General features: G+C 45.7%; 2 protein-coding genes and 1 non-coding gene across 3 annotated transcripts; 2 read left to right on the forward strand and 1 right to left on the reverse strand.

The window, feature by feature from the left end:
- Positions 1-5,913: 5,913 nt before the first annotated feature.
- Positions 5,914-23,957, reverse strand: Smim13 (small integral membrane protein 13). The gene is made up of 2 exons (NM_001135576.3): positions 23,764-23,957; positions 5,914-9,954 (listed from the first exon to the last, which is right to left on the reverse strand). The coding sequence occupies exons 1-2, from the start codon at positions 23,837-23,839 to the stop codon at positions 9,764-9,766; spliced, it is 267 nt and encodes an 88-aa protein (NP_001129048.1). The 5' UTR covers positions 23,840-23,957; the 3' UTR covers positions 5,914-9,763.
- On the forward strand, positions 23,898-24,401 carry Smim13l (small integral membrane protein 13 like). Its single transcript, XM_063277003.1, has one exon. The coding sequence runs from the start codon at positions 23,898-23,900 to the stop codon at positions 24,399-24,401; it is 504 nt and encodes a 167-aa protein (XP_063133073.1).
- Mir3566 (microRNA 3566) lies at positions 24,311-24,419 on the forward strand. The gene has a single exon (NR_037351.1). It is a non-coding gene; the product is annotated as a microRNA 3566 (primary transcript).
- Positions 24,420-24,501: the final 82 nt, after the last annotated feature.

The raw sequence follows: 24,501 nt of genomic DNA on the forward strand, positions 1-24,501 counted from the left end.
TGTTTGTGTGAATGTGTGCACATACATATGTGTGGAGGTATGTGCATGTACATGTATGGAGGTCAGAGGTCAGAGCTGAGCATCTCTGTCACTTTACTTTTTTTTTTTTCTTTTCTTTTTTTTTGGAGCTGGGGACCGAACCCAGGGCCTTGCGCTTGCTAGGCAAGCGCTCTACCACTGAGCTAAATCCCCAACCCTGTCACTTTACTTTTAATTAACACAAAGCCACACCTTCCTTCCTTCCTTCCTTCCTTCCTTCCTTCCTTCCTTCCTTTCTTTCTTTCTTTCTTTCTTTCTTTTCTTCTTTCTTTCTTTTTTTAAACAATGTCTCTCCCTGAACCTGAGGTTCACTGATTTGGCTAACATCAATGAGCTCAAGGAATCCACTGGTCTCTGTCTCCAGGACATTAGGGCTATGCATACTTGACCATTTGTACACCTCCCCCACCATTCAGACTTCCCAAGACCCCAGCCCGGGTACTAGAAATCTGAACCCAGGTTCTCATGCTTTTGCAGCATTCCCACGAACCAACCACCTTGCTAGCCCCTTCATCAGTATCTAAGACAGCCAAATAGAGACGCTAAGATTGCTGGCTCAATCCCAATGCTGCAGGGACATTTGAGGCCACAAGTACAATGGCCCAGAGAAAGAGCACAGGGTAAGAACAGAGCTAGAACTAAGGCTTGTGAACTGTGAATTTCACTTCAAGCTATGCGTGGGATAGGGGTGGGGCCAAATGAGCAGACACACAATCCAGAATTTATACGAGCCAAGAAAAAGTATATTGGAAGAAAGGAAGGAGCAACCTCAGGAAGTGTCCAAGTCAACCTGAGGACTGAAAACTGTCCCTTGGATTGTGCCAGTGATGTCACAGAGGCAGCTACTGAGTAGGGTCTAGCACAAAGAGGTGTTGGACCCCCGCTGTCTATTATGTCTGGACTGAGCTCAGTGCAAAATGGAGGATGCCATTTTCTTAGCTGGGCTTCCTCTTCTCCGCCTGATCTTGGGAGCCTGACCCCCACATCTGCTACAAGAGGAATGTCACATAGTCTTCTGCAAAATTACAGACTCAACTTCCTCTCTCCAGATAAGAACCTGATGATCATGGAGCACCTGGGATTCCTGGAATGCCTCTTCATGCAAAGGAAGCATTCTTGGTAATTAGGCTCCAGTCAATGATATATATTCGCCCTGAAAACGCCTTCCCACTCTCCAAGGTTCATATATAGCCCCTGTTCGCCCTGAATAAAGTGTATGTGCACAAGCTGTTTCATCAGAGACATCTGAGAGCTGTGTGTAAAACTAAAATCCTCTGAGAAAGCCTTCTCCCTGCCAGCACTCACAGATGCACCAAGATCCTGCACACACTGGTCCTGGGCTGTGATTCATCCTCCCAATCTGGTGGGCACCTGAACAGTGCAAGAGAGGAAAGGAAACCCAGAACCATAGCTGGCATCCATGCCGAGCCAACGGGGCTTTCAGGTGCTGGGGGTGAGTGTCCCTGGCCCTGAGCACACACCCACACCCCCCACCCCCAACCTTGGGCATCAACCCTAAGGCCCAAGCCTCCACACTCTGAGGGATGGCACCCACAAAGAAGTCTTTCCATCATTCTTTCAAGGCAGAAAATGCTTGGCGAATATTTGTATTGAAGGGACTGATTCCTTGATAGGGTTAGAGAAGTCACTGGTAGTGTCAATTGGCAGGAAAGGAGGGAAGGAGGGAGGGAAGGAGGGATACACATCTGGACAGGCAGAGAGTCTATCCTGCATCAGGAGGGAAGACAAGGCAGGGGTAGACACAAAATGTGACAGACCCCAGGCTAAGGTTCCCACTGGCTTCTAAACAAGATGCCCAAGTCCCTCCTAAGTAGGACAGAGGCTCAGTCTATGCTCACAGATCTGTTCTCACTGATGAGTCTCATGTTTAATGAAACTGGTTCCCAAACATGAATGTGTATACCCTTACCTCTTATAGTGGCTATTCCTGGTTGTCAACTTGACTGTATCTGGAATGAACTACAATCCAGAATTAGAAGACTCACCTTTGATCCTGATCTTGAGGCTGGGAGATAAAAGTTTCTGACCTGGATCTTGGTATAGAGATCTTAAGGCAAAGTGGCTATCAATCCCAGGAGCTTAAGGCAAGGAGATCTCTGAGTTCAAGATCACCTGGGATAAAGTAAATCCCAGATCTAGGCAAGGTGGTACACACCTTTAATCTGAGACACACCTTTAATCTGGGACACGCCTTTAATCTGAGCCACATCTGCTGGCGATTTACATAAGGACATTGGCTTCTTCTAGAAGAGTCTCTTTTTTCTTTTCTTTTCTTTTTTTTTTTTGCCTGCCTGCCTCATGCTAGATCCTTGGACTTCCATTCACAGCTGCTGCTGATCGTTGTTGGGAGTTGAACTACAGACTGCAAGTCATCAACCGATTCTCTTACTATATAGAGACGACCCATAAGTTCTGTGACTCTAGAGAACACTGACTAAGACACCTCTGATATTGTAATCATACACTTTTAACTAGAAACCACAGCCAATGTGAAGAGAGAGGCGATGTTCCTATGGAAACTTGTTTGAATGTGCTGGGAAAATTTCAGAACAGCAAGATGCTAAAAATCCTGTCCATCTAAGCATTTAAATTTCAAACATACAAGCTGAGCCTGGTGCAGTGCCTCCCATTTCTAAACCCAGCTCTAGGGAGGCAGAGGCTAGCCTGATTATACATTGAGTCCCGGAGCATTACAGGACAGAGTGAGTGCAAAACCTCTCTGCAAAGCTCTGTTCTTATTTGAGAAAACAAGACTGAATCACAGAATTATATTTGACCTTGCAAAGGCAAGATGAAACTCAAATAGATCTGCAATACGTCAGGTTTAAAAGAGAAGGAGGGGAATTGGTTTGGTCTCAGACATAATGAATGTATGTTCTGTGACTTCCTCTTAACTGACTTTTTAAATGAATTGAGCAACTCCTGGACCAAGCTGTCCTTAAGATTTCCACAGTTGCAAAGTTAAGTGAATAGCCAGGCAGTCACTGGTTGTTTACACATTAATATACTTAGTGAAGTCTTTTAAAATAGCAATCATATCTCCCCCATTTAATAAATCCAGAAACAGGCTAAACAAACTGTCAAGGAAAAAGTTAAAGGATTTGGATCAGATCTCAGTTCTCCTAACTTTTAACCTAGGATCCAGATTGGCCATTTTTAATTATTGTCACATGATCTGGTCTCACTCTCAATCTGTCCCTTCCAACATGTTCCATCCAAGCATCCTCCAGCAGCAAACCACCGTCTCATCTGTGTTCTTCACCTGTCATATCCTGTCATGGACCCTTGTCATCAACTCTCACAGAAAGCTCTTCTGACTGTTCCTCTCCAGGCTACATCTTAGGCATGGTCACTGTACTAGCTTCCTGCTACCAATTCCTGATAATCTGACTAAACGCCATCCTCACACCAACCCACGTTCCTCCTGCCCTTTGTTTTGCTTCCAGCACATCTCTGAACTCTCCTGAGGTGTGCTCCTGTTCTGTCTGCCCTCAGCATCCTAATGGACTTTTTGAAAATGTCTGACATAGTGATGTTCTTCAGGGACCTGCTTCTGTTGCTGTTACCACAGAACCCACTCAACTGGATGATTTATAAAGAATGGATTTCTCACAGTTCTGAAACTGAAAACCCAAGATCAAGACGCTGGTGGAGCCATGTCTGATTCCAAGGTGATGACCCTTTGCTATGTCCTCCCGCGGTCTAAGAGCAGAAAAGAGAACAAGCCCGCCCCTTCAAGCTGTCTTTCCAGTGGCACTAATCCTTCATGAAGGTAGAATAAGCTGGATCCAAACCCCATTCCCCACAGGCCTCATCATCCAACACTCTGGAAGGCTTGACACAAACTGTCAAAGAGGCAAAAACAGCCAAACCATTGCTGTGCCATGTTGTTTCGTCCAGTTCTTTCCTGCATGGGGTGGTAAGGGTGCCCTATCTTTTTGCTTATTGCCCCAACTGTATCCACGTACTCCACTCCACTGAGTGACAACTCTCCTGCTTCCTGATAGTATTACACCTGGTTCATTATCTATCCCAAAATGCCAAAGGCACCTCCCAAATCCAGTTAGAAGCTTTAACTTCTACCTTCTGATACTCAAGCTCCAATCTATCCCGACATGAATTGCTCAGTGTTATCTACTACCAATCTAAAATGTTGACATTCTCATCCAGCCCCCTCCTTGCCTTCAGAAGCCAATCTCATTCTTTAACCTCAAAGGTCACAGTGATTACTCCTGTCCAGCTGGCCAGTGTCTCTGCACAGGCCGGTGAAAGCGCTGAATCTGTCCTCACATGTAACATGATCTAAGCCGTCTGCACCCACTCCAGGCACCTAGGAGAATGGCCATTCAGTATCTAAAGAGAATCTGTATTCTCGTCTTTAAAACAATCCGAGCCTGGTGTGGTTGTGCAGGACTGAAATGCCTGGGACTCAGTGCCTTGAGGTCAGCCTAGGCTATACGCAAGGAGCAGCTATGTCAAAAATATTTCAATGTTATCACATGTGGCTTGAATGCCAGAGCCTGTGTTGTTACATACAAGGTCTTTTGTGGTCTAGTTCTTTCACATATCTCTACCCTCAAACCATTTGCATTCTTGATTCCAGAAACATTTATACATGGCTCTATAAGCAAGAACTCACCTGTTCTTATGTATGCTTTTCATGTATAAGAGATACTTAATATTCTGTATATATTAACTAATGTGGGAAATTAGTACAGGGTTAGTTACTCCTTGACCAGTTCGTTTCCCAAATAATCACAGAGAGCTTTTATTTTAAAGCTTGGGCTTTAGCTGGGCAGACTTTCATTAGCTCATCCAAGTTAACCTGACCACCTAGCCCCATCCAGCAACCGGGCAAGCTGTATCTCCCAGGCACTTAGTCAGGTCCATCTCCTCTGATATCCCTGGTGAAAGAATTTACCTACTTCTTTCCAGAGTTCCTTTTCCCCTCCCAGCAAGTCCTGCCTTCCTCTCTCTACTGCCCAATCACAGCCTTTTATTGACCAATTAGCTCGGGGAGAAAGGTTTGCACAACTAAAGCTGGTGTATATGAGAATTCCCTAGTGTTGGAGCAACCAGATCTTGGGGTACAGAATTTAGCATTTGAAGACGAAGCAGCACCAGGCCAACCCCAGCATTCATGTGAGATCCTCTTCTTGTATACAACCTGGAAAACTGCTACTGAAGCTTTTACTGGTGCCCCTCTTCAAGTCCTCCATAAAGAACACCATCTTTATGCCAACATGGTGGACCACAGCAGGTGGGGGCATTCTCATAGCCCCTCCATTCTGTAAATGCCTTTCTCTTTTTTAAGTGCTACCCACCATCCTTGGCACCAGAAGTGAATCTCCTAACCAGCCCAGATCCCAGCCCAATCCCCAGCAATCCCTACCTTCAGAGCCAAGGCCTGGCAAAGTCTATTTTTCTATTCTATGTTCCTGGCATCTGAGCACTGAAGAAAACCCCTGGCTCCAGCACTGGAATCCATGGTTCTCCAACAGATTCTCACAGCCCCATGCATCTTCTCACTTGGTAGTGTTCAGTCCCCTTGGACTTCCTGGCAGTCAGTGTTAACAAAGGTGAAACTCGGTCTAGGCTAAGCAAATTAGCAAGCTCTTGAGGTGGGGATGGCAGGAGATTAGGTGTGATTAAGCCCACCACAGGGGCTGTGCTGTATGTCTTTTAGGCTCTGTGTTGATAAACTTCTTAGCATGACGGACGTTACAGTTGTCCTCCCAATCCTTAGACTTTTAGAGCTGGTGAAGTGGAGTGCTGAAGGCTGGTTTTAAAATCCCATCACGCCCAAAGCAGCGATCACAGCCAGTATCCTTAATCAGTGAGACACACATGTGCTTGTTTTCATTTTCATTTATTCTGTGCAGTTTAAAGAGGAAGTTAAAACATACACATCATGGAAGCTGTAGCTATTCTAAGACAGGAACACCATTCATTTGCATATCCCTCATCCATATTTTACATCTTGTTATGCACAGGTACTATTAACACACACAATTCCGATTCCTCACAAAGCATCTGTTGAGCGGCAAGATGAGAATGCACCACAGCACAGGACGGAGAGGCTCCTGTCAGAAACCAGAGCAGCGGTATCTGGCGAGCGGTTATGCATAGAACTGGCGAAGAGGTCAATGCTAGACATAGAACTGGGGAAGAGGTCAATGCCAGACATAGAACTGGGGAAGAGGTCAATGCCAGACAGTCCGCAACAGGTAGCGTGTGCGCTAACACACAAATGAAGATGCAGCTTCTACTGAGACAGGATAATATGGAACCTGTTAGACGTTTCAAACTCTGGGACACTTGGACAGAAGACAGTACAAGGTTCCTTAATTCTATATTCTATAACCCAACACCATTCCACAGTCACCTGAGCACCTCTATGCTCTCAAGACGGTTTAGTGGCTTTATGAAGTCAACTTCAAATATAAAAGCACTTAGTTTACCAGCGGAGATCTGCCTTACACTGGTTATCAGTCACAGTCAGACGCCTTCTGAGAAAACTGACTGTAAAAAAGACTACACTGTGGACTCACAAATTATTCCTCTGAACAGGAAACGTGGGCTACTTTGCATTGTGTTTTAGGTGTCAGTACATATGTATCCTAAACTTTTAGCAAGACACCACTTTGAAATGGTTTTTAAGCCTAATCCAAAGAAAGGGGTCAAGATGTCAACAAAATGGCCAACCAGTATCTACTCCCACTCTGGGAATCCATTCAGTTCAAATGTTTTCCTCAGGCATGTGCTAAATGCCTCAGCTGTCATACAAATCTTTAGCATATTTGGCATTTAAATCTGAGCCATGCTACCACGTGGGCAATTTGAAAACACGCGCACACACACACACGCACGCACACACACGCACACACACGCACACACCCTTAGGAAGGAGGGCTGGCAGAGGAACTACAGCGATCGACCTGAGTCCTCACGTATCTAATCGCTCCTCAGAGATGATAGCATTATTTTTGGAAGGGTGTAGGCATGACTCTCGTATCTGTATGTTATATCTTTAAACTTTCAAGTTTAAGTACACCCTTGCACCAAGAGCCTGAGAATACAGGTATGACCGTTATAACAGCTATAAACGTCCTAAAACAAAACAGGAAACAGGGCAGAAATCTACTGCACATGAAGGACCCTGAAGGGACAACGCTTTCTCTTCCCTCTCTTGGTCGGGTAAGGGAGGTCCAAGAAACCAATCTTACACAAAGGACTATGCCTTAGACTCTTCATACCGGCATCTAAACCGATTTTACTTAAGTTAAAACATACCAAGTATGGACTATTACACCATAAGGTATTACTTCCTGGGCCAAGCACAGTACTACAGTTTTATAAGATATGCTGGAACATAAATACCAATAAATAATGCCCTTTATGTAGTTTACAGGAATTAGTTTGGGCCTTGTTATAGATCGGAGGGGGGCAGTTACATCAGCCATCATTCTTTAATACTGATACAACAGAGAGCTCACCTGCCACTTAAAGTTTTTCCTATTGGCATCTAATCCACCACAAAACATTAACAACAATGAAAATTTGAAGCTCAAAACATTAGATTATGAAACAATCTAATGTAAACATCCTCCCAGTAACAAGATGACTTGGGGCATCTTGACTGGCTTAAAAATATTTAGTTAGTATAAGAAATACTAAATGCTAAAAGAGCAATGCTAGGAACAATCATCACTGCTTTGTGCCTTCTCGTCATGCCCCATAAAGAAGACAGAATAAATGCACCCCACTCAAGCTACTGGGGAATTTTCCCCAGAAAATGTATAGCTGTCTCCTTCCCTGCCAGTGTACTCACAGGGCTGCGAGGCCTACGCTTAGGAACTCACCGTGGGCAGTGCCAGCAGACAATACACAGCATCTGCCAGAGCGAAGGGTGAGGTAACACGTGAGACTGAGCACGGCCATGAACAACAACAAGGAGGAAGGAACTTGGCCTTGCAGCTCATTTCCCTACGGATCGGACAACACTAGAAGGCTCATCAATCCATCACTCTTTTCTAGTAAACAGTCCGAAGTTCAGTTAGAACAAATATGGACTCCCGGCAAGAGGCACTGTACCGTCAGACAGGTACTTTCTCAAGCCCTAGTGCCCTTGAGGTCTTGTGGCTGAACTGCTGTCGTGAAGCACTTTCTCTACGACACAAGCCCAGAACGTAAGTCCCCATATAAAGGAGGGACTGGTCTCATTCTCCATAAAGGAGAAGACAGCTCTGAGATTCCTAACACTAAAATCCCCAATAGGTTTACCCTAAAAGCATTTCATAAAAAATAACTGTTAACACTGTAAGATTTAAACTTAAATTCTCCAATAAATAACTGCTGTCTTGAAAAGTAAATTTACATGTTGTCATTCTACTTAATCTAAGTGGCCACCTATTAGCACGCACCGGATCTATCTCTAAGAAGAAAGCTTTGCCCATTAAGCTATGGCATGTACCTGGTATCACAGACATGTTTTATTTTGCATTTATCCCAGGTTCTAAAATATTTTATCACATAAATCTTGTGTCTATGTAACAAACTGTGAAATAAACTGGGTAAGCTGTAACTGTAACTTCCTATTCCGCGTACCCACTTCCAAATCATTTCTCAGATTACTTGTAGGAATCTGTACTTTCCCACCCACGGCAAGAGCACTGGCCACACAGCATTCCCAGGGCTGCTCACCACTGCCTCTGTCTAACACCAGCAGGCAGCTTTGGATAAAATTTGGATGTCTCAATGGCAGTCCTCTCCGTGAATTCTCCCTCTGCTTTAAATTCCGAGGACTCTGGCGATTTCTCCTGCCTCTGACTGATCGCTTGGCATGAAGAAAGGCAACTGTTTTGTAAGTGCCTTGCTGACAAAAGACAGCACAGATTCGTCAACTTGTGGGTCTCTTCCTTTCTTAAGTCCTGTAAAGCACTTTGCTGTTTCTTTGCAAGAAAATATAGAATTGTGATCATGTCTCCAGCCACAGACGTTGGCATCATTAATATAAAAAATGTTCCAATGCCGTTTCCATGGTTTTCCACACACAATAACCTTTCATTTCAGTGCTGAGTCACAGTGCTGTCTTTTAAAAACACTTTTAAAATGCCAATTAAACCTGAAATGTTTGATAACAACAATATACACATCAGCTGAGGTAATGACACTGTAACAAGCTGCAAAGTCACATATGCATGAGTTAGGATAATGACAAGATATTACCTGGTTGACAGTAATGAGATATGTCCCAATTTCTGACAAGTTAAAATGTCAAGAAAAGGGTACATTTTAATGACTAATAACATGTTTTTTTAAAGCCTGAAATGTTTACAGATTTATACCAGTGCAATTAAAAAAAAAAGAAGAAAGAAAGAAAGAAAGAAAGAAAGAAAGAAAGAAAGAAAGAAAGAAAGAAAGAAAGGGTGGGTGGGTGGGTGAGTAAGTCCAGGAGCCAGCGAGTAAGTGCATTAAGGAGACCTAGTGAAGCAAAACATCCAAGACGAAATCTGCGATGGCCCAATTTGGTTTAAATTCCCTTTTATTTCTATATGGCTTACGTGTAAATCTTTTGTTTAACTGGATATAAATCCAATTGCAAATGTTCCTTGGTCACTTAGTAACTTTCGAAGCTAGGTCACTAAGGACGGAGCTCATAACTGCCCCAGACCACACTCGGAAGCTGTTGCTCACTCTCCACTCAGTGGCCATCGTCAACCGGCGGCCTTCGCTGACGAGCAGATCTCATCTTGTGTGGGGAAGCCGAAGGGTCTTCTTCTGCTTCAGACCCTGAAGGCTGCTCATTATCTCCTTCCTGGGATCCTGTGTCTCCCACCAGCTCCCGCAGAAACTTGAATTTAGATAAAAACAGATGCCATACAAAATACCAACCTGGAGAAACACAAAACATTAAGACAAATTACCAGTGCTTTCAACTCAGAACCCTGCAGGCTTTTGAACCATCTACTATAACCACGCAGTATACAGTAGGCATTCACACATCGAACATAAGGACTTAGGATGTGAAAGGCATGAGGAGAATCTCTAGAGTATACAGGCGAACAACTTCCTGCATTCATGGAATTTAGAATCCAGCATTAACATTATAATGGTGGGGTTGGGGATTTAGCTCGGTGGTAGAGCGCTTGCCTAGCAAGCACAAGGCCCTGGGTTCCGTCTCCAGAAAAAAAGAAAAGAAAAAAAACAAAACAAAACATTATAATGGTGTGGGGGATGGCGCCACATAGACTCTTGTGGGGCTGAGGCAGGTAGGTGCCAAGTTCAAGGCTGGCCTGAGCTACATGGTAAGATTCCATCTCCAATGCCAGCCCTCTGAGACGGGGACTAAGTAAGACTACTCACTGTGCTAAGATCAGTCGTGAGGAGATTGCTTCTGTAGAAGAGATACATGTGACTAACGAGCTCTGCTCAAGGTAGGGCAGACTGGAAGGACGTCAGACAGCACGAGGCAACTGTGCCACAGTGAAAAGGGCACAGCTGACACCACACTGCCCAAAAGTTTGCAGCGGTGCTTCTCAGCCTTCCCAGCGCTGCGACCCTGCAATGCAGTTCCTCATGTTGTGGTGACATTCTCCTTACTACTTTTCAACTGTAATTTTGCTACTGTACACTGCAATGTAACTGTTTTTGGAGACTGAGGTTTGCCAAAGGTGACTGCTGGGAGCATAAAGCAGAGCAGCTAAAAGATCACCACTTCATGCCCCACACTTCTAACACATGCAAAATCAGGCCAGTCAGCCTCGGCACCAGGGTTCCCTTCTACCACTGATTCAAAGAGGCCAGTGGCCCATAGCATTTTCTGATGACACGGACTTCATGAAACAGAAGTGTTAACTACCACCATGCTAAGCTAGGCTACCATACACACGTAGTGTCCACTTTGTCTTATCTCTTGCAGCCATTTATGAGAAAGAGCTCAACATTCATTCGCTCTTTACTACCAAAAGGCCAACCAATGAGACTTAGCCCATTTCTTGGGTTTTGCCTTCTTTTAAGCCTGAATTCTGCATGTTAACCAGAGAAGACCCTCAGTATTTTCGGTCAACTATATGCATAAATGCCCCAGCTTTGTAAGATAATATTTTGATATTTCCAATTAACATGCTCTGTTTTCACCCAAAATTCCCTGTGCCATCAGCGGAGCGATTAGAGGAATGACATCAGACTGGGGGGGCCCTGCTTCCGACCCAAGGCACATGAAGCTGCACTCTGGGGACTGGAGGAAGAGACATCCAAAGAGTTTAGGTGCCTGTCGCTGACAAGGGTCCCACAAACCCCTCACCTGACATGAATTCAAAGGCTAACAGGGCAGGAAAATCTGTTTCTCCAAATTCTATTTTTATAGATGTGATTCACATATCACAGAAAAGCACTAACAACCCCGCAAGACAGTGGGAGTCCCCTGTGGGACAGTCAAGGGAAGGCAGTGCCTGGGACAGAAACCTACAAAAGGACAGCAGCAGTCCAGAAGTTTGGGACATGAAAACGCACTCTTGAATCAGACTCGCCTCCTCTCAACTTGAACAAAACTGAGATTCGATCCCGGTGGTTAGGGGTGGGATGAGATTTAGTAGAAGGTAGAATCCCGAAGGCTATGGTTGCTATGGTTACCATGGTTACCATGGCTGCTGTATCTATACTCTCCATTTCCCAAAGTGTCCTGCTAACCCACCCAACCACTGACACTCCTGCCCCACATCTAGACAAACTCACAAAACATGCCTCTGTCTCCCTCCGAGTGGTAGAGGGTGAGCACAGGCTGGCGGGAAGGACTCAGAGAGTGACAGTGCTTCCCACAGAATGACTGAGAAGAAAATCCTGTACCGTGAACACAAAGCTTTCACGCCGGCAGCCAGAGAGGATGGACACTCACTGTGCAGTGGCTGTGACGGGGTAGGAAGTGCAAGTGAAAAGCAAACCGACGACTGGAAGAGAATGGAGTTGTCTGTAAATCTGTAAAACAGTTTGTCGAAAAATTTCAACAGTCTAAGCTAAGACACCACTACAGAGCTGTTAGTTAAACAGGAAAAGAAACCACTAAAAAAGAGAGAGAGAGAGAGAGAGAGAGAGAGAGAGAGAGAGAGAGAGAGAGACCACTAATTTTTCTTTTTAACTTTGGGGACAAGTACTCTAAGGAAAAGCTTCGTACATATCAGCTACCAGCCAAAGTGTCACTTGATTTAAACTGTCCTGTCACACTGCCAGAAGCAACAGGGCTCTGACTGAGGAACCCTAGTATCTCATCTGTCCTGACCTTACAACAAAAAATTCCTAAGCAGAGCATTGTGTAGCTCGCCTAGTTCGGTAAGGCCAGTGGTGTAAGTAACAGAGGCTCTAAGACCAAAGCGGGGTGTTTCTTAAAGCTTACAAGGGCATCTGAGAGTCCCCCTGGTGGTTAGCTGGTTGGTTAGTTAACTTGGTTATTCCTCATGAACTAGTCATTCTCTTGGTGTGGTCTGTTTTTCCCTGTGTGTTTACCTCAGCACTCCTGAGAAGGAACAGATAGATTTAGAAATCCGAGGAGAATTGGTAGATTAGCTTAGAGAAAGCCTTGGCAAATGCCTCTTTATTGGGCAAGACTCCCAGGGCAGTCTCCACTACAGAAGCTGCTCAGTCCACCCAGACAGGTTTTGTTGGCTTGCTTTTTGAGATAAGGTCTCCCTTTGTAGCCTAGGCTGGCCTGGAGTTTGAGGTGTAGCCTAGGTTGCCCTTACACTGATGTACAAGCCTCCCACGTAGGATTACAGGAACACACCATCACACCCATGCAGCTCAAAGACAAATCTACTAGCTGAAGTTGATCTAAACAGCTGGACTTAGTGGTACCTGTTATCCTTGGGAAGTGAGCTGGAAGCAGGAAGATAATGAGTTCCAGGCTAGCCTGGGCTATAGCAAGGCCCTGCATCAAAAAACAAAGTAACAAAACCTTTCCAGATTCCTTTAAAAGGTTACCTATTAGTGATTGTCTACACTGCATGAGTCTCCAACCTACAGAGCACAGCAATTACTTGGTGTAGGGGCCAAAGTAAGCCCAGAGGAGGATGAAGGCATAGTTTTCCTGAGGTGTAAGGTTCACTGTAAACATGAAACATAGTCAAAAAGGGCCCAGTGTAATGATCCTACTTAAAGACTCCCGACCGCAGCAGTTCCTAAATGGTAAGACTCAAACTGAGCACTTTCCCCATCCTCGGCTAGGGGCTCTGAGAAACTAGCCTTGAGGTCCCACAGACCTTCCATCCCATAATGCCACAGCAAGGGCTCACTGGGTATTAGAATCATGGTCCTCCACAACTACACACCAAATAACAACTGTCCTTCATGATTTACCTAGTGTGCAGGATTCTATTGTAACAGCAGAAAATAGAGTAGCAGATTGTCAGAGTTAGACACAAAGCTTGATTACGCTCTAGTTGAAGTTGTGTTGTTAGAATATGTTGAGAGCTCAATCTCCTGCACACTTTGAATGTAGAAAAAGACAAATGCGAAGTTACACAATATAAAGTGAAGCTTCAGGGGTTGGGGATTTAGCTCAGTGGTAGAGCACTTGCCTAGCAAGCACAAGGCCCCGGGTTCCGTCCCCAGCTCTGAAAAAAAGAAAAAAAATAAAATAAAGTGAAGCTTCACCTTACAGATATTGTTACATGTGCAAACACACCAAATGGGACGGAGGTGTGTGGGCTGCAAAGCAGGAGCCACCACAGACACAAAGGACAGCATTGCCAGATCAGATTCACAACGTCAACTTCACCTCAGAGTAGAATGGGTTAGTCTGGACTCCAGGCTCTAGGATAAGGTGTGTTGTGTGCATTGGGAACGGGGGGATGGAAGCACATTGAGACCCAAATGACCCTTTACCCCCTTAGAGCCTGCAGCATGGGCTAGCTTTCAGAAGCACAGCTCGCTCACCAGATCCTTCACAGACGACAAACTTCTTGCTTACTCTTGTTCTATGGACATGGGTATTGTACCATGTCCTGGGATTTAGAAAGAAAAACAGGAAGGAGAGAAAGGGGAGGAGAGAGAGAAATTCTATTCACCTCCTATTTACACTAAGGCTGACTGTTAAGATGAGTTCTTCACAGCTTTTTAAAAGGTAGGTTTGGATCTTGTTCCAGCCTTAGACTGATAACCAATGTAAGGCTGAAAAACTGGCTGGCCAGAGGCCCTGGGTTCTGGGATAATGAAAGATGACTCACTCGTGTACTGTAAATCTCAGCAGCTGCTGGGAGGAAGGACACAGAAAAAGGGGAAGAAAGTCATGCCCTGGATTAGGTCCAAGGAAGAGAGTTCGGCAGTGGAGGTCAGCAGGAAACTGCACTAGGAGGAAGGGGAGCAGGAGGAGCAGGAGGGACGGGGGAGCAGGGGGAGCAGGAGGAGGGGCAGGGGAGCAGGGGGAGCAGGAGGAATGTCCAGAGTTATGAGCATGTATGCCTAAGATCTGGGCCTATTAATAGCTAAAGAATGGAGAGGGGGGCAGAAAGGACGTTACCTTTTGAGTAAGAACTCAGAAAAGCAGCCTTACACGTAAAGATCTGTAAGCCACTGGGGTTGGTTGCTACCTCCCATCCCCTTTGAAGACAGGATCCTGCTACAGTAGCCCAGACTGGCCTTAAACTTTGAGCTCCTCCTGCCTCAACCTCCCAAATTCTGGGATTGTCATACAAGTTCCAGCTATTAAAGAAAGCCAGCAAGCTAACTGCAGAGAGAATCTCGTGTGTACTGTACGGATGCAGCACCTATCAATAAAATGTTGACTGACCTATAAGCTTAAGCAGGAAATAGAAGGTGGGACATCCGGTAGGGAGACTGGATATTGGCATGGGGATGGACAGAACATGGGAGGTGGACAGAAGCATGATAGGAACTGAGTAGAAGTAATCAACCACCTGGCAGAACTAAGATTAGAATAAATGGGATACTAAGTTATGGTCTAACTGGGGAACCTGGCCAAGTGTTTGTAAATATATTTTAAGTCTCAGAGTCATTATTCTGGGAACTTGGGGCCAGGAGGAAAGACACACATTTTACAGCTAACTTAGGACACAACAATGAATTTAAGTGCATCAAGTTCTTGGGGTTTTGTGGCAGAAATATGACAAGGCACTGTTCCCAGGACAAAGCATGATCAAATTCACTGCACACACTACAATGCAGTCCCCAGTGTGGCCCTGTGGAAGGGGAGTAGGTCAGGGGATACAGTACTCTTAAAGAATTAGGCATGGTCATTCATGCCTGTTTTGAATAGTGTGTGTATCTGACTGATAGGATTGATCAGTATCTGTAAAAAGGCAGCAGCAGTTTGGGCTGTATTCTGTAGTTAGTATATAATCCTTTAGGAATCTTCAGAGTTAATGCTGGCATTAAATAGTCACTGATAAACGTGTCTATTTAAATCCTTATGTCTCATGTGATGGTATGCCTCCAATCCCAGCAGTCAGGAAGCAGAGGCAGGTGGATCACTCTGAGTTCATGAGTTTGCCTATCTGCATAAGGAGCTCCATACCAGACAGGAGTAGCTGGGCTCAGGTCATATACACTTGCAAACCAGTGTTCTCAGGCGGAGCTAGGGACACAACCTTGTCAACTTAGGAAGAAGAGAGTGTGTGAGCCTAGGTTAACACAACTCCTCGGAGGTCCATGCCAGACAGCAGGAGCCTGGATTCTGGTAGCAAACACTGGCAAATCAGTTCTCAGATGAAACTAGGGGACGCAGCCTTGATAACTTATGAAGAGAGAGAACATGTGACCCTAGGTTAATGCTCTCCTCACACAGGTCCACACTCCAACCTCCTAGGACCTATGTAGCCATGAGTTCTGAATCAGCCCTAAAGCTTCAAACTGCACGTGCTTGTCACTGCCACAAAGCAGAGAAAGACAAAGCAGAGAGAAGCGTCAAGTGATGGTTTGTCTATGCTAGGCCCAGGGAGTGGCACTATTAGAATGTGTGGCCCTGTTGGAGTGGGTGTGTCACTGTGGGCATGGGTTTTAAGACCCTCATCCTAGCTGCCTGGAAGTCAGTATTCTGCTAGCAGCCTTCAGATGATGACGTAGGACTCTCAGCTCCTCCTGCACCATGCCTGCCTGGATGCTGCCATGTTCCCGCCTTGATGATAATGGACTCAACCTCTGAACCTGTAAGCCAGCCTCAATGAAATGTTGTCCTTATAAGAGTTGCCTTGGTCATGGTGTATGGTCACAGCAGGAAACCCTAACTGAGACAGGCCACCACTGTTGCCTAGCCAACTGCAACCTCAAATCTACGGTTGTCCAACTCTATGATTGTCTCCTCAGCCCAACATACACCTTCCAACTGGTTTCCTGTCTCTTCCAGCTACGGCTCTACAAGCCTGGAGAATCTTGACATTCTCATGAAACCCCTTGGTGCCTGTATCTGTGCAGAAATCTTGATGCCCCCTGCATCATTCACCCATCACCTCACCCCAGCTAAGGGGCTGAAAACTGATTCATTTCATTGATTTGCTCTTTTAAACATCTGTCAGGGCCTACTGTGATCCAAACACAGTCGGTACTTCAGGATGTTCGTCCAATGACAATGAGATCTGTGGTAAAGAGCAGAGGACTGGGAGGGTCAGGTGCATAACAGAGAAGGTCCTGTCTCCAGACAGGCTAGAGAGCCTCGCTGGCAACTGAGAGGAGAAAGATGTCAAGGAGCTGGAGAAACAAAGCCTGGAGTGTGGTCTCAGATGTGCTACATTTGAAAATGCTAGTCGTACTCACGGATTAGCAGTGTGGATGACTCAGGCTCTGTGACTCCCTGCACCCTCTGGAAGTCAGGCAGAGGGGCTCAAACTTCCTGCTTTACATGCTTTTGGTGACCAGTGCTCATCCTAAAGTAACCTAGGGACCCGAAGGACACTTCCTGGCCATAAACCCTGTGAGAGGCTGTGAGAGGGCCCTGATAGCATACAGCTGCTATCACATAGGCTAGTCTAAGGGTCTCAAGTGCTTTGTGCCAAATCTATTTTTCATGACAGTGCAGAGATAAACTCAGAGAGGGGGATCTGTTTGAAAGGAGAATGATAAAAGCAAAAACATTCATGCCATCTGTGAGCAGACCATACCCACATTAAAGGACCTCTTCAGATACCTGAAGTGTCTTTAAATGACTAAGCTGGATCCCTGTCCAGCTTGTGGCTTAAAGACAGAACCAGATTGTGGTTTTCTTTGTACCTCAGAAATCACATCAGATATTTAGGTGAATAGGTATGACCTAGCCCAGTGGGCAGGAAATAAGGAAGATAAACCCATCCTGCAGGGTCTGTGGGAAAAGAGAAGTGTGATTTAGGTGAAGACTCAGAGGTTGTGAGGCTGTCAGGGAACCAGTGTTTGACATAATTAAGATTCTGCCATGCATGGTAGTCTGAGCCTTTCATCCAAACATACTGAGGGCAGAGGCAGGTGGGTACCTGAGAACTCCAGGGCAGCCAGGGCTACACAGTGAGAGCCTGCCTTAATCAATAACAATAAAATTGGTCCAGGTAGATAAGACAGCAAGACATCTCTGGTTTAGTAGGGATAGCTACTGAGAGAGAGAAGCTGAGCTAGGAGCTCCAATAGTCACTCAGAGAACAAAGGAAATCCTTGCTTTTTACAGACGTTTAAAGGAGAGGGATCTGAGTCTGCAACCTAGTGAAGGTATAAGATAAAACAAGGCAACCTCTCTGTTCAGAGGCCGTGTCTATAACCCATGACCTATGACCTATGACCTAAAGCCTTGGTGTTCTAGTGACCTGCAGTTTGTCTCCCCAACTGAAGGATGGCATCCGTGGGGACACAGATGGTGCTCTGTTAATTTGGATACCCATGACCACCCTCTCCTAAGAATCTAATTAAGTATATTTCACTGAACAAGAGTTAGCAGTTTGACGCAATCCTGGTTTATACACTTAGCAATTATTACTGGGATTCAATGATTAGAGAGGGATTTTCCTTCATCCTTCAAATGAGGACCTGCTATACTATGTGTCAGCCATTACCCTAGGTTCTGCAGACAGTGAGCAAAGCAACTTAAGCCTCCAACATCACAGTGCTTACACTCTAACTGCAAGTGTTAAATAGTAACCAGACTGCCATTGTTCCTACCAACCCTCTGAACAAAGCAGACTGAGTCAGACACTTTTGCCTAAGCTGTATGTCCTAAGGGTGAAGGTAAACTATTTACCTGACCTTTCTCAAGAAGCCAGGAGTGAAGAGATGTCAAGAAATCAGTATTAGAGAACAGCCCAGTCTCCAACAGGCCAGTTTCATTTTGACAACATAATCAAGTACTTTCTGCCTTAATCCTTAGACAGACAGACAGACAGACAGACAGACACACACACACACGCTCCTACCCACCACTTGAGTAAGCTGCGATTAACCAGTTGTTTCCCAAGTGTTCTGTTATATCCACCTTTCAAGGTAATTACAATCTGCTGTTTGTACTTCCTGTCTAGAAAAACCAACATCTGCTAAAGTCATTGTAACACATACTTTGTGGAATAAATACCTGATTCTAGAACAAAAAGTAACGTTTATAACAGAACACACACACACACCACATTGTTTGCCAGGAACAGAACTGAACTCCATTCTTCCAGCCCCCTGCTAAGTCTTTCTAAGGGAGCCACACTGTTTCTGTGGACAAGTCAGTCAGGAAGCTACCCCATAGCCATGCTTTAGAAACTGAAACATACCAGAAAAATCACAATTGTCACTTCACTGTATCACGATTCCCCTAGTCTCCAGGTGGAGTCTCTGGAGGTGAGGGACTTAGCCAGAGATGCAAACAGGGAAAAGAATCACCTGGGGCCACCTTGGTGGAGCTTCTGGGTGAGAATACACGAGTGACTGTCATGGGCTCCTGAGACTAAGCATATGGTTTCCAACATCTCAGGCAAGGCTGTTCTCCTAAATCCACCCTTAATAAACTATCAGTTGTTTTTTAAAATCTAATAAAAAAAAAACTTCTATGGATAGAGAGAGATAAGGATGCTTCCTAAGCCAGCAGATGTGGACTGGAGCCAACAAAGACTATCCCCTGTGCAGGAAGCGGGTCAGACCCTAGGCTAAAGCCCTGCAGCCAGCTGTTCACATACACACTGACTGAACGTCTAGCTTCAGACAACCCAGGATATTTCTTATGGACGACCCTCCTAGTTGGAAACGTAGGTTCTTTGTGATTCCCAACCTCATGGCTCAGCAGGCTTCAGAGCTGCTGTTCCGGAACTGATCTTGGCTCTCAGATCCAACTGCCATGGACCTGTGGTAGCTGCAGAGCTGTCCCAGGACTCGGTGTTCTCAGGATGGACTGTCTAATCGGCCATGAAGCCTTCCTACTTCAGAGAATCTCCACTCAACATTGGTCTAATCTCACTAGAAACTTAACAGCAGAGAGGGATACCAGTTAGACACAAAACACATTCAAGAACCAGAAAAGGGCGGGGAGGAGAAAAAGCAACCGACTAAAGTCTATTCATACAGGCAGATACACTTATAATACCCAAATAGGAAATAAGAGAATTCTTCTCCAGGAAAAAACAAACAAACAAATGCTGATACTCTCAGAAGAATTGATCTCTACATTAACAGCAGAGAGTGTGTGTCAAATACACACTAAGTTATTACCAAATCACCATGTGTGGATAAGCCTACAGCCAACAGAGAACCCATGGGTCTGGTATTTCTTGTTGCTTTCTTGAGTTGTTTGTTTGCTTGAGACAAGGTCTCTCTGTGTGTAGTTCTATCTATCCTGAAACTCACTTTGTAGATCAGGCTGGCCTCGAACTCAGAGATCCACCTCCCTCTTCCTCCAAAGTGCTGGGATTAACGTGTGCACCTCCACATAGCCAGGTAAGAACCTATTGTTTTGTTTTAATTACCTCGCCCTTAAATATGAACATAGCAAAGACATCTAGAGCAGAACTCTCTCTAGATGTCCAAGAAAAGAGTCCAGGTACAGGTAAGAATAGGAAATTAGGAAATGATCATTTATCTAAAAGAAAATATTCCTGAAGTGAAGGGGGTTCTCAGTTGCGTGTGTCCAGAAAAAAAAAATGAATGAAGGCAGAGTGAAGCAAGGCCTGCCTTGACATTTCAGTACACCAGGGCAAGGAGGCAATGGAAAAAGGCATCTGTGAGCAAGAAACCAAAAGAAGAGGGAAACCAAGTCACCAAGCAGAGGGTGGGGCGGGGGGCAGCACTGAATTTCTTGAAATCAGCCCTAGAAGCTGTGGGGGGGAAAAAAGAAATAATTTTAAAACTCTAGCTTAAAGTAATTTGCAACCTCAGATCAGCATTGATCAGGGCTGAAAATCAACACTTTTTAAGCTTGCAGCCCAAAACACTGTTTCTCATGCACCTTTTCTTAGAAAGCTTTCGCCTACAAAGGAAGAAAGTGTGAGAAAGACAAGGGGAAGAGACCCTGGACAGGCCGGCAGGGAAAGCGCAGCTTAGTGTGTGAGACCCACGGCTGCTAAGAAGGAAACAGGGCTTTGGAAGGGGTGGGACAAGCAACGGACTGAACATATGGGGACTATTTCTGGACTGTGTAGATTGGGAGGTACACACAGGGAAGGCGATACTAGGGGCTTGGGGATGCAGCTCACGGTTAGGTCACTTGCCTGTGCAAGAACCTGGGTTACAGACCCAACTAACCAAGTGTCACAATTACACAATCAGTTGTAGTAATGAAGGTTATCAAGACATGCACAAGTAAATAAGTGTAGAGTAAAAATAAAACATAGGTCAAAGGAACTATGGTGTTTAAAATGGTTTCTTTTTGGTTAAAAAGCGGAACAAAATAAAATATCCAGGTTTTATTAAAATAATCTGACTAGCTGGAGATAGAGGTACACTCCTTTAATCCTAGCACTTGGAAGGCAGAATCCGGTGGATCTCTGTGAGTCTGAGGCCAACTTGGCCTACAGTTCTAGGACAGCCTGGGCTACAGAGAGACCTTGTCTTGGGGGTGGGACCAGGGCTAGGGGTGGGGTGGAAAAGATGTCAGCCACTGTAGAAGGAAAATACCACAGTGTATGTAAGCCCAGAGTGCTTCTCGGTCAGAAACCTCAATAAGAAAAAAATATCAAGTGAGTGAACACTCATTCAGTAACATGGAAGCCATTCGTGACCCACCTCAACAAAAGGCAGCTTCAGTGAATGGTACAGGCAGAAAACACTTTAAAATGAATTTAAAAGAAAAAATGAAAAAGAAGCCAACATATACAGAAGGAAAACCTCCCTAGGAAGTTTGAAATTTAGAATTCACTGTGTGAAATAGCTTATCAGCATTCTCCAGCAAACTCAACTTTTGATTCCTTGGGGCCAACTTGGTGATGGATTACGATCCAGTGTCCAGTGGGCACTAACCAGAAGGGTGACAGAATCAGATGAGCTCAGAAAACAGGAGACCTGGCCCAATGGGCAGAGGCTGCTAAGCCGAACTCTCTCCGTTGGTTTAACAAAATCTGATAAATAAGACCAAAGAAAAGGTGTTGGTAAGAAAGAAAAATGTGTTCATAGAGTTTTTTTTTCCTTGAAATTTTTTCAAAGCATTAAGTAGGCTCTCGAACGGGTTGATGACCACGAGAAAGCTAAGAATTATTTTAAGGGCATATGCCTAAACCACTGAGCTATACCCTGCCCTCCAACATGTGTTACATGTCCTTATTCCCAATGTGACTGTCTGGAAAGGAAACAAGGTCACAGCCAGGGCCCCGACCCAGAGACTGGCATCAGGTACTGCAGTGGGGAGACCCTATGAAAAGACCAGGAGGTGACAGCCATCTACACGCCAAGGGGAGATGCCCTCAAGGCCCTTCCTGCCTCCAGCACTGTGAGAGTAATGAGGCAGTCTGTGGTATTCTGCAATGTAGCCCCAGCAAACTAACACTGCACCCCCAGGTCGCAAGTCTGGTCTGCCCCTTCCCTCTTCTCTTCAACCTTCAACCACCTTCTACTCAGAACAAAAGGCTGCACTACCCTGCCATTAGTTTCCCAGAAAGGAACAGTATTTGAACTACGTGATAAACTGTTAGTTCCTGAAACTAATGGCAGGAGGCACGCTTGGAAAACCTAGTCAAACTATGCAGCCAGGGGCCAGTGAAAGGTAAGAAAGCGATCGGGATTAGAATGCCTCAGAGCAAGTTTGACAGGCGTTCTGTCCAGGGTGTAGCATGGCTTATGTCACATTCCCACTCCAAGTAGAAAGGATGGTACACACCTTCATCCTTCCATGTGTCCAACTAATGCTCAAGGATCTATTTATGCTTATTTCAAGAACCTTGAGCTTGGGGGCAGATTGCCTAGCCTGCCAGGAGCTTGCAAATCAATCTTAGCATTGACTAAACTGGGTGAAGCATTCTAAGGATCATCCTCCACCACATAGCAAGTTAAGGCCAACCTTGTCTACCTGTACCCACCATCTCCCCTCAAAAAACAAACAAACAAACAAGCAAACAAACAAAAAAACCCAGAAAAACAATCTTAAACAACAATTAATGAAATCATCTCGTTCACACATTAGAAAATTGGGAGGTGTTATTTAATTTTTTTTATGTCATTAAAAAAAGAAAAACTGGCAACTTTAATCCTAGCACTTGGGAGGTGAGGCAGTTGGACCTTTGAGTTCAAGACCAGCCTGGTCCCTATAAACTCCAGGCCAGCCAAGGCTACACTACATAGTGAGACACTGTTTAAAAGGAATTTTTTTTAGATCTAGAGTCATTAGAAGTAGCCAAAAATTTTAGGGTTGGGAATTAGCTCAGTAAGTCAACATGTGCTTAGCATATGTGAGGCCCTTGACTCCATCAGCATTACTGACAAAAATTAAAAACACGTATAGGTATCTTAATATGTATGTACATATCTTTCCCAAGCACAGCCACTGGACTGAGCACTAACTATATTAATAAGCTCTACGGTATTTATAAAAAAATTTAACCCAATGCTCCATCACTTCAAACCCATACTTTGATTTTGTAAACGCTCACTGCCATTTATTTGAAATACTTTCCAAATTCTCTCAATTGTCCTCACTGAGACCTGTGGTTATCAGTTATGTGCATAACGAATTAAGAGGGGATCGAAAACACCCCTTGAGAACAGTTTAACGTTCCCTCGTTCCGAGAAGGGAAATACACACAGCAAATCAAACAGCACCATTACAGCAGAAACCAAGAATTAGGTTACCTGACCCTGGAAGTTTATTACAGCCGCGTGTTTTAGGCTCTGCCTATTATCACGTAAGCTCGGAATTTGGTTAAAGCCTGGACTTGAAGTAAACAAACAACTTCACGTGCGCTGGAAACCCAAAAGGTGATGAAATCTCTCACTAGGTTCAGAACATCCAAATAAAATAAAAAGATGAAACCGATCACTTCTCCTTCGAATACAGGCCACGGTGAAATGTCTTGGTAGACTGTGGAATTATGGCAACCAAGGACAAACCTTCCGGGGAAGTAGAAACGTGCTTCTACCTGGAGTCAGGATGTCTGCCCTGAAGGTTCGCTGAGCTTTCCTCGGTGATGCCGGGGCGACCTGCCCTGAGCAGGAGGCATGACTCCTTTGAACTCGATCTTGGGAGGCCACCGAGACCACCGAGGTAACCACCGTGGACACTTGTCCACGCAAGCTTTCCCGACCACCCACCCCCAACGCCGTGGCGTTGCCCCCACTCACCGCACACCATCAGCAACAGGACGATCAGCAGCGTGGCCACGAACACCAGCAGAGTCAGCCCCACGTTGTGCCACATTTTGAGTGCTTGGGGGTGGGCGCAGGCTCAGCGGCGGGAGGCAGAGTGGCTCGGCAGCATGGGCTGCGGGTGCCCGAGGGCAGCGCCCCCAGGGGGCGGGACTGGGCGGTGCGGGGGCGGGCCGCGGCGTGTCCGGCCCGCAGACCTGCCCCCGGCCGGGGCGACCGAGTCGCTGGAGGAGCGGGCCGCGGGGTGCCACTACCGCCTCATCGCTCCGGGGAGCCGGAGCCACGGCGAGCGGAGAAGCCGGCGACGGACGGACGCGCTGCCATGGCGGACGTCGAGGGAGAAAGCGTCAGCTGGAGGTGGCGCGGCGAACGCCAGGCCCCGGCCGCGACTCACGCGAGGTCCCTACGGCCCTCGGAGACGCCAGAAGTCAACCACTCCCCAAGGCCACCGCAGCTGCTCCTCTGCTCCCCGCCCCCTCCCCCCGCAGCAGCTCATCACCAAGCACCCACTCCGCAGCGACTCAGCCGCTGCGCGGGGCCTGCTGGGAAATGTAGTTCAAAGTTCGGCACGAGCTGCAGGTCTCTGCCTAACAATGAACTACCACTCCCAGTAGTCAACGCTGCTCAGGGCTTCTCCTAGCTCTCCTTTCCCGTCCCTTGTGCCTTTGGTGTTCTTGAGCCGCCACCTCCGACTTATACACTGCTGACTCTTGT

Source organism: Rattus norvegicus, chromosome 17, assembly GCF_036323735.1.
Source record: "Rattus norvegicus strain BN/NHsdMcwi chromosome 17, GRCr8, whole genome shotgun sequence".
NCBI classification, from domain to species: domain Eukaryota; kingdom Metazoa; phylum Chordata; class Mammalia; order Rodentia; family Muridae; genus Rattus; species Rattus norvegicus.

Coding starts and splice junctions, on each gene's coding strand:
- Smim13 (NM_001135576.3), bottom strand. CDS start 23,839: ATGTGGCACAACGTGGGGCTGACTCTGCTGGTGTTCGTGGCCACGCTG. Junction 9,955..23,763: donor CCTGTTGCTGATGGTGTGCG/GTGAGTGGGGGC, acceptor GTGTTTCTCCAG/GTTGGTATTTTGTATGGCAT.
- Smim13l (XM_063277003.1), top strand. CDS start 23,898: ATGGGCTGCGGGTGCCCGAGGGCAGCGCCCCCAGGGGGCGGGACTGGG.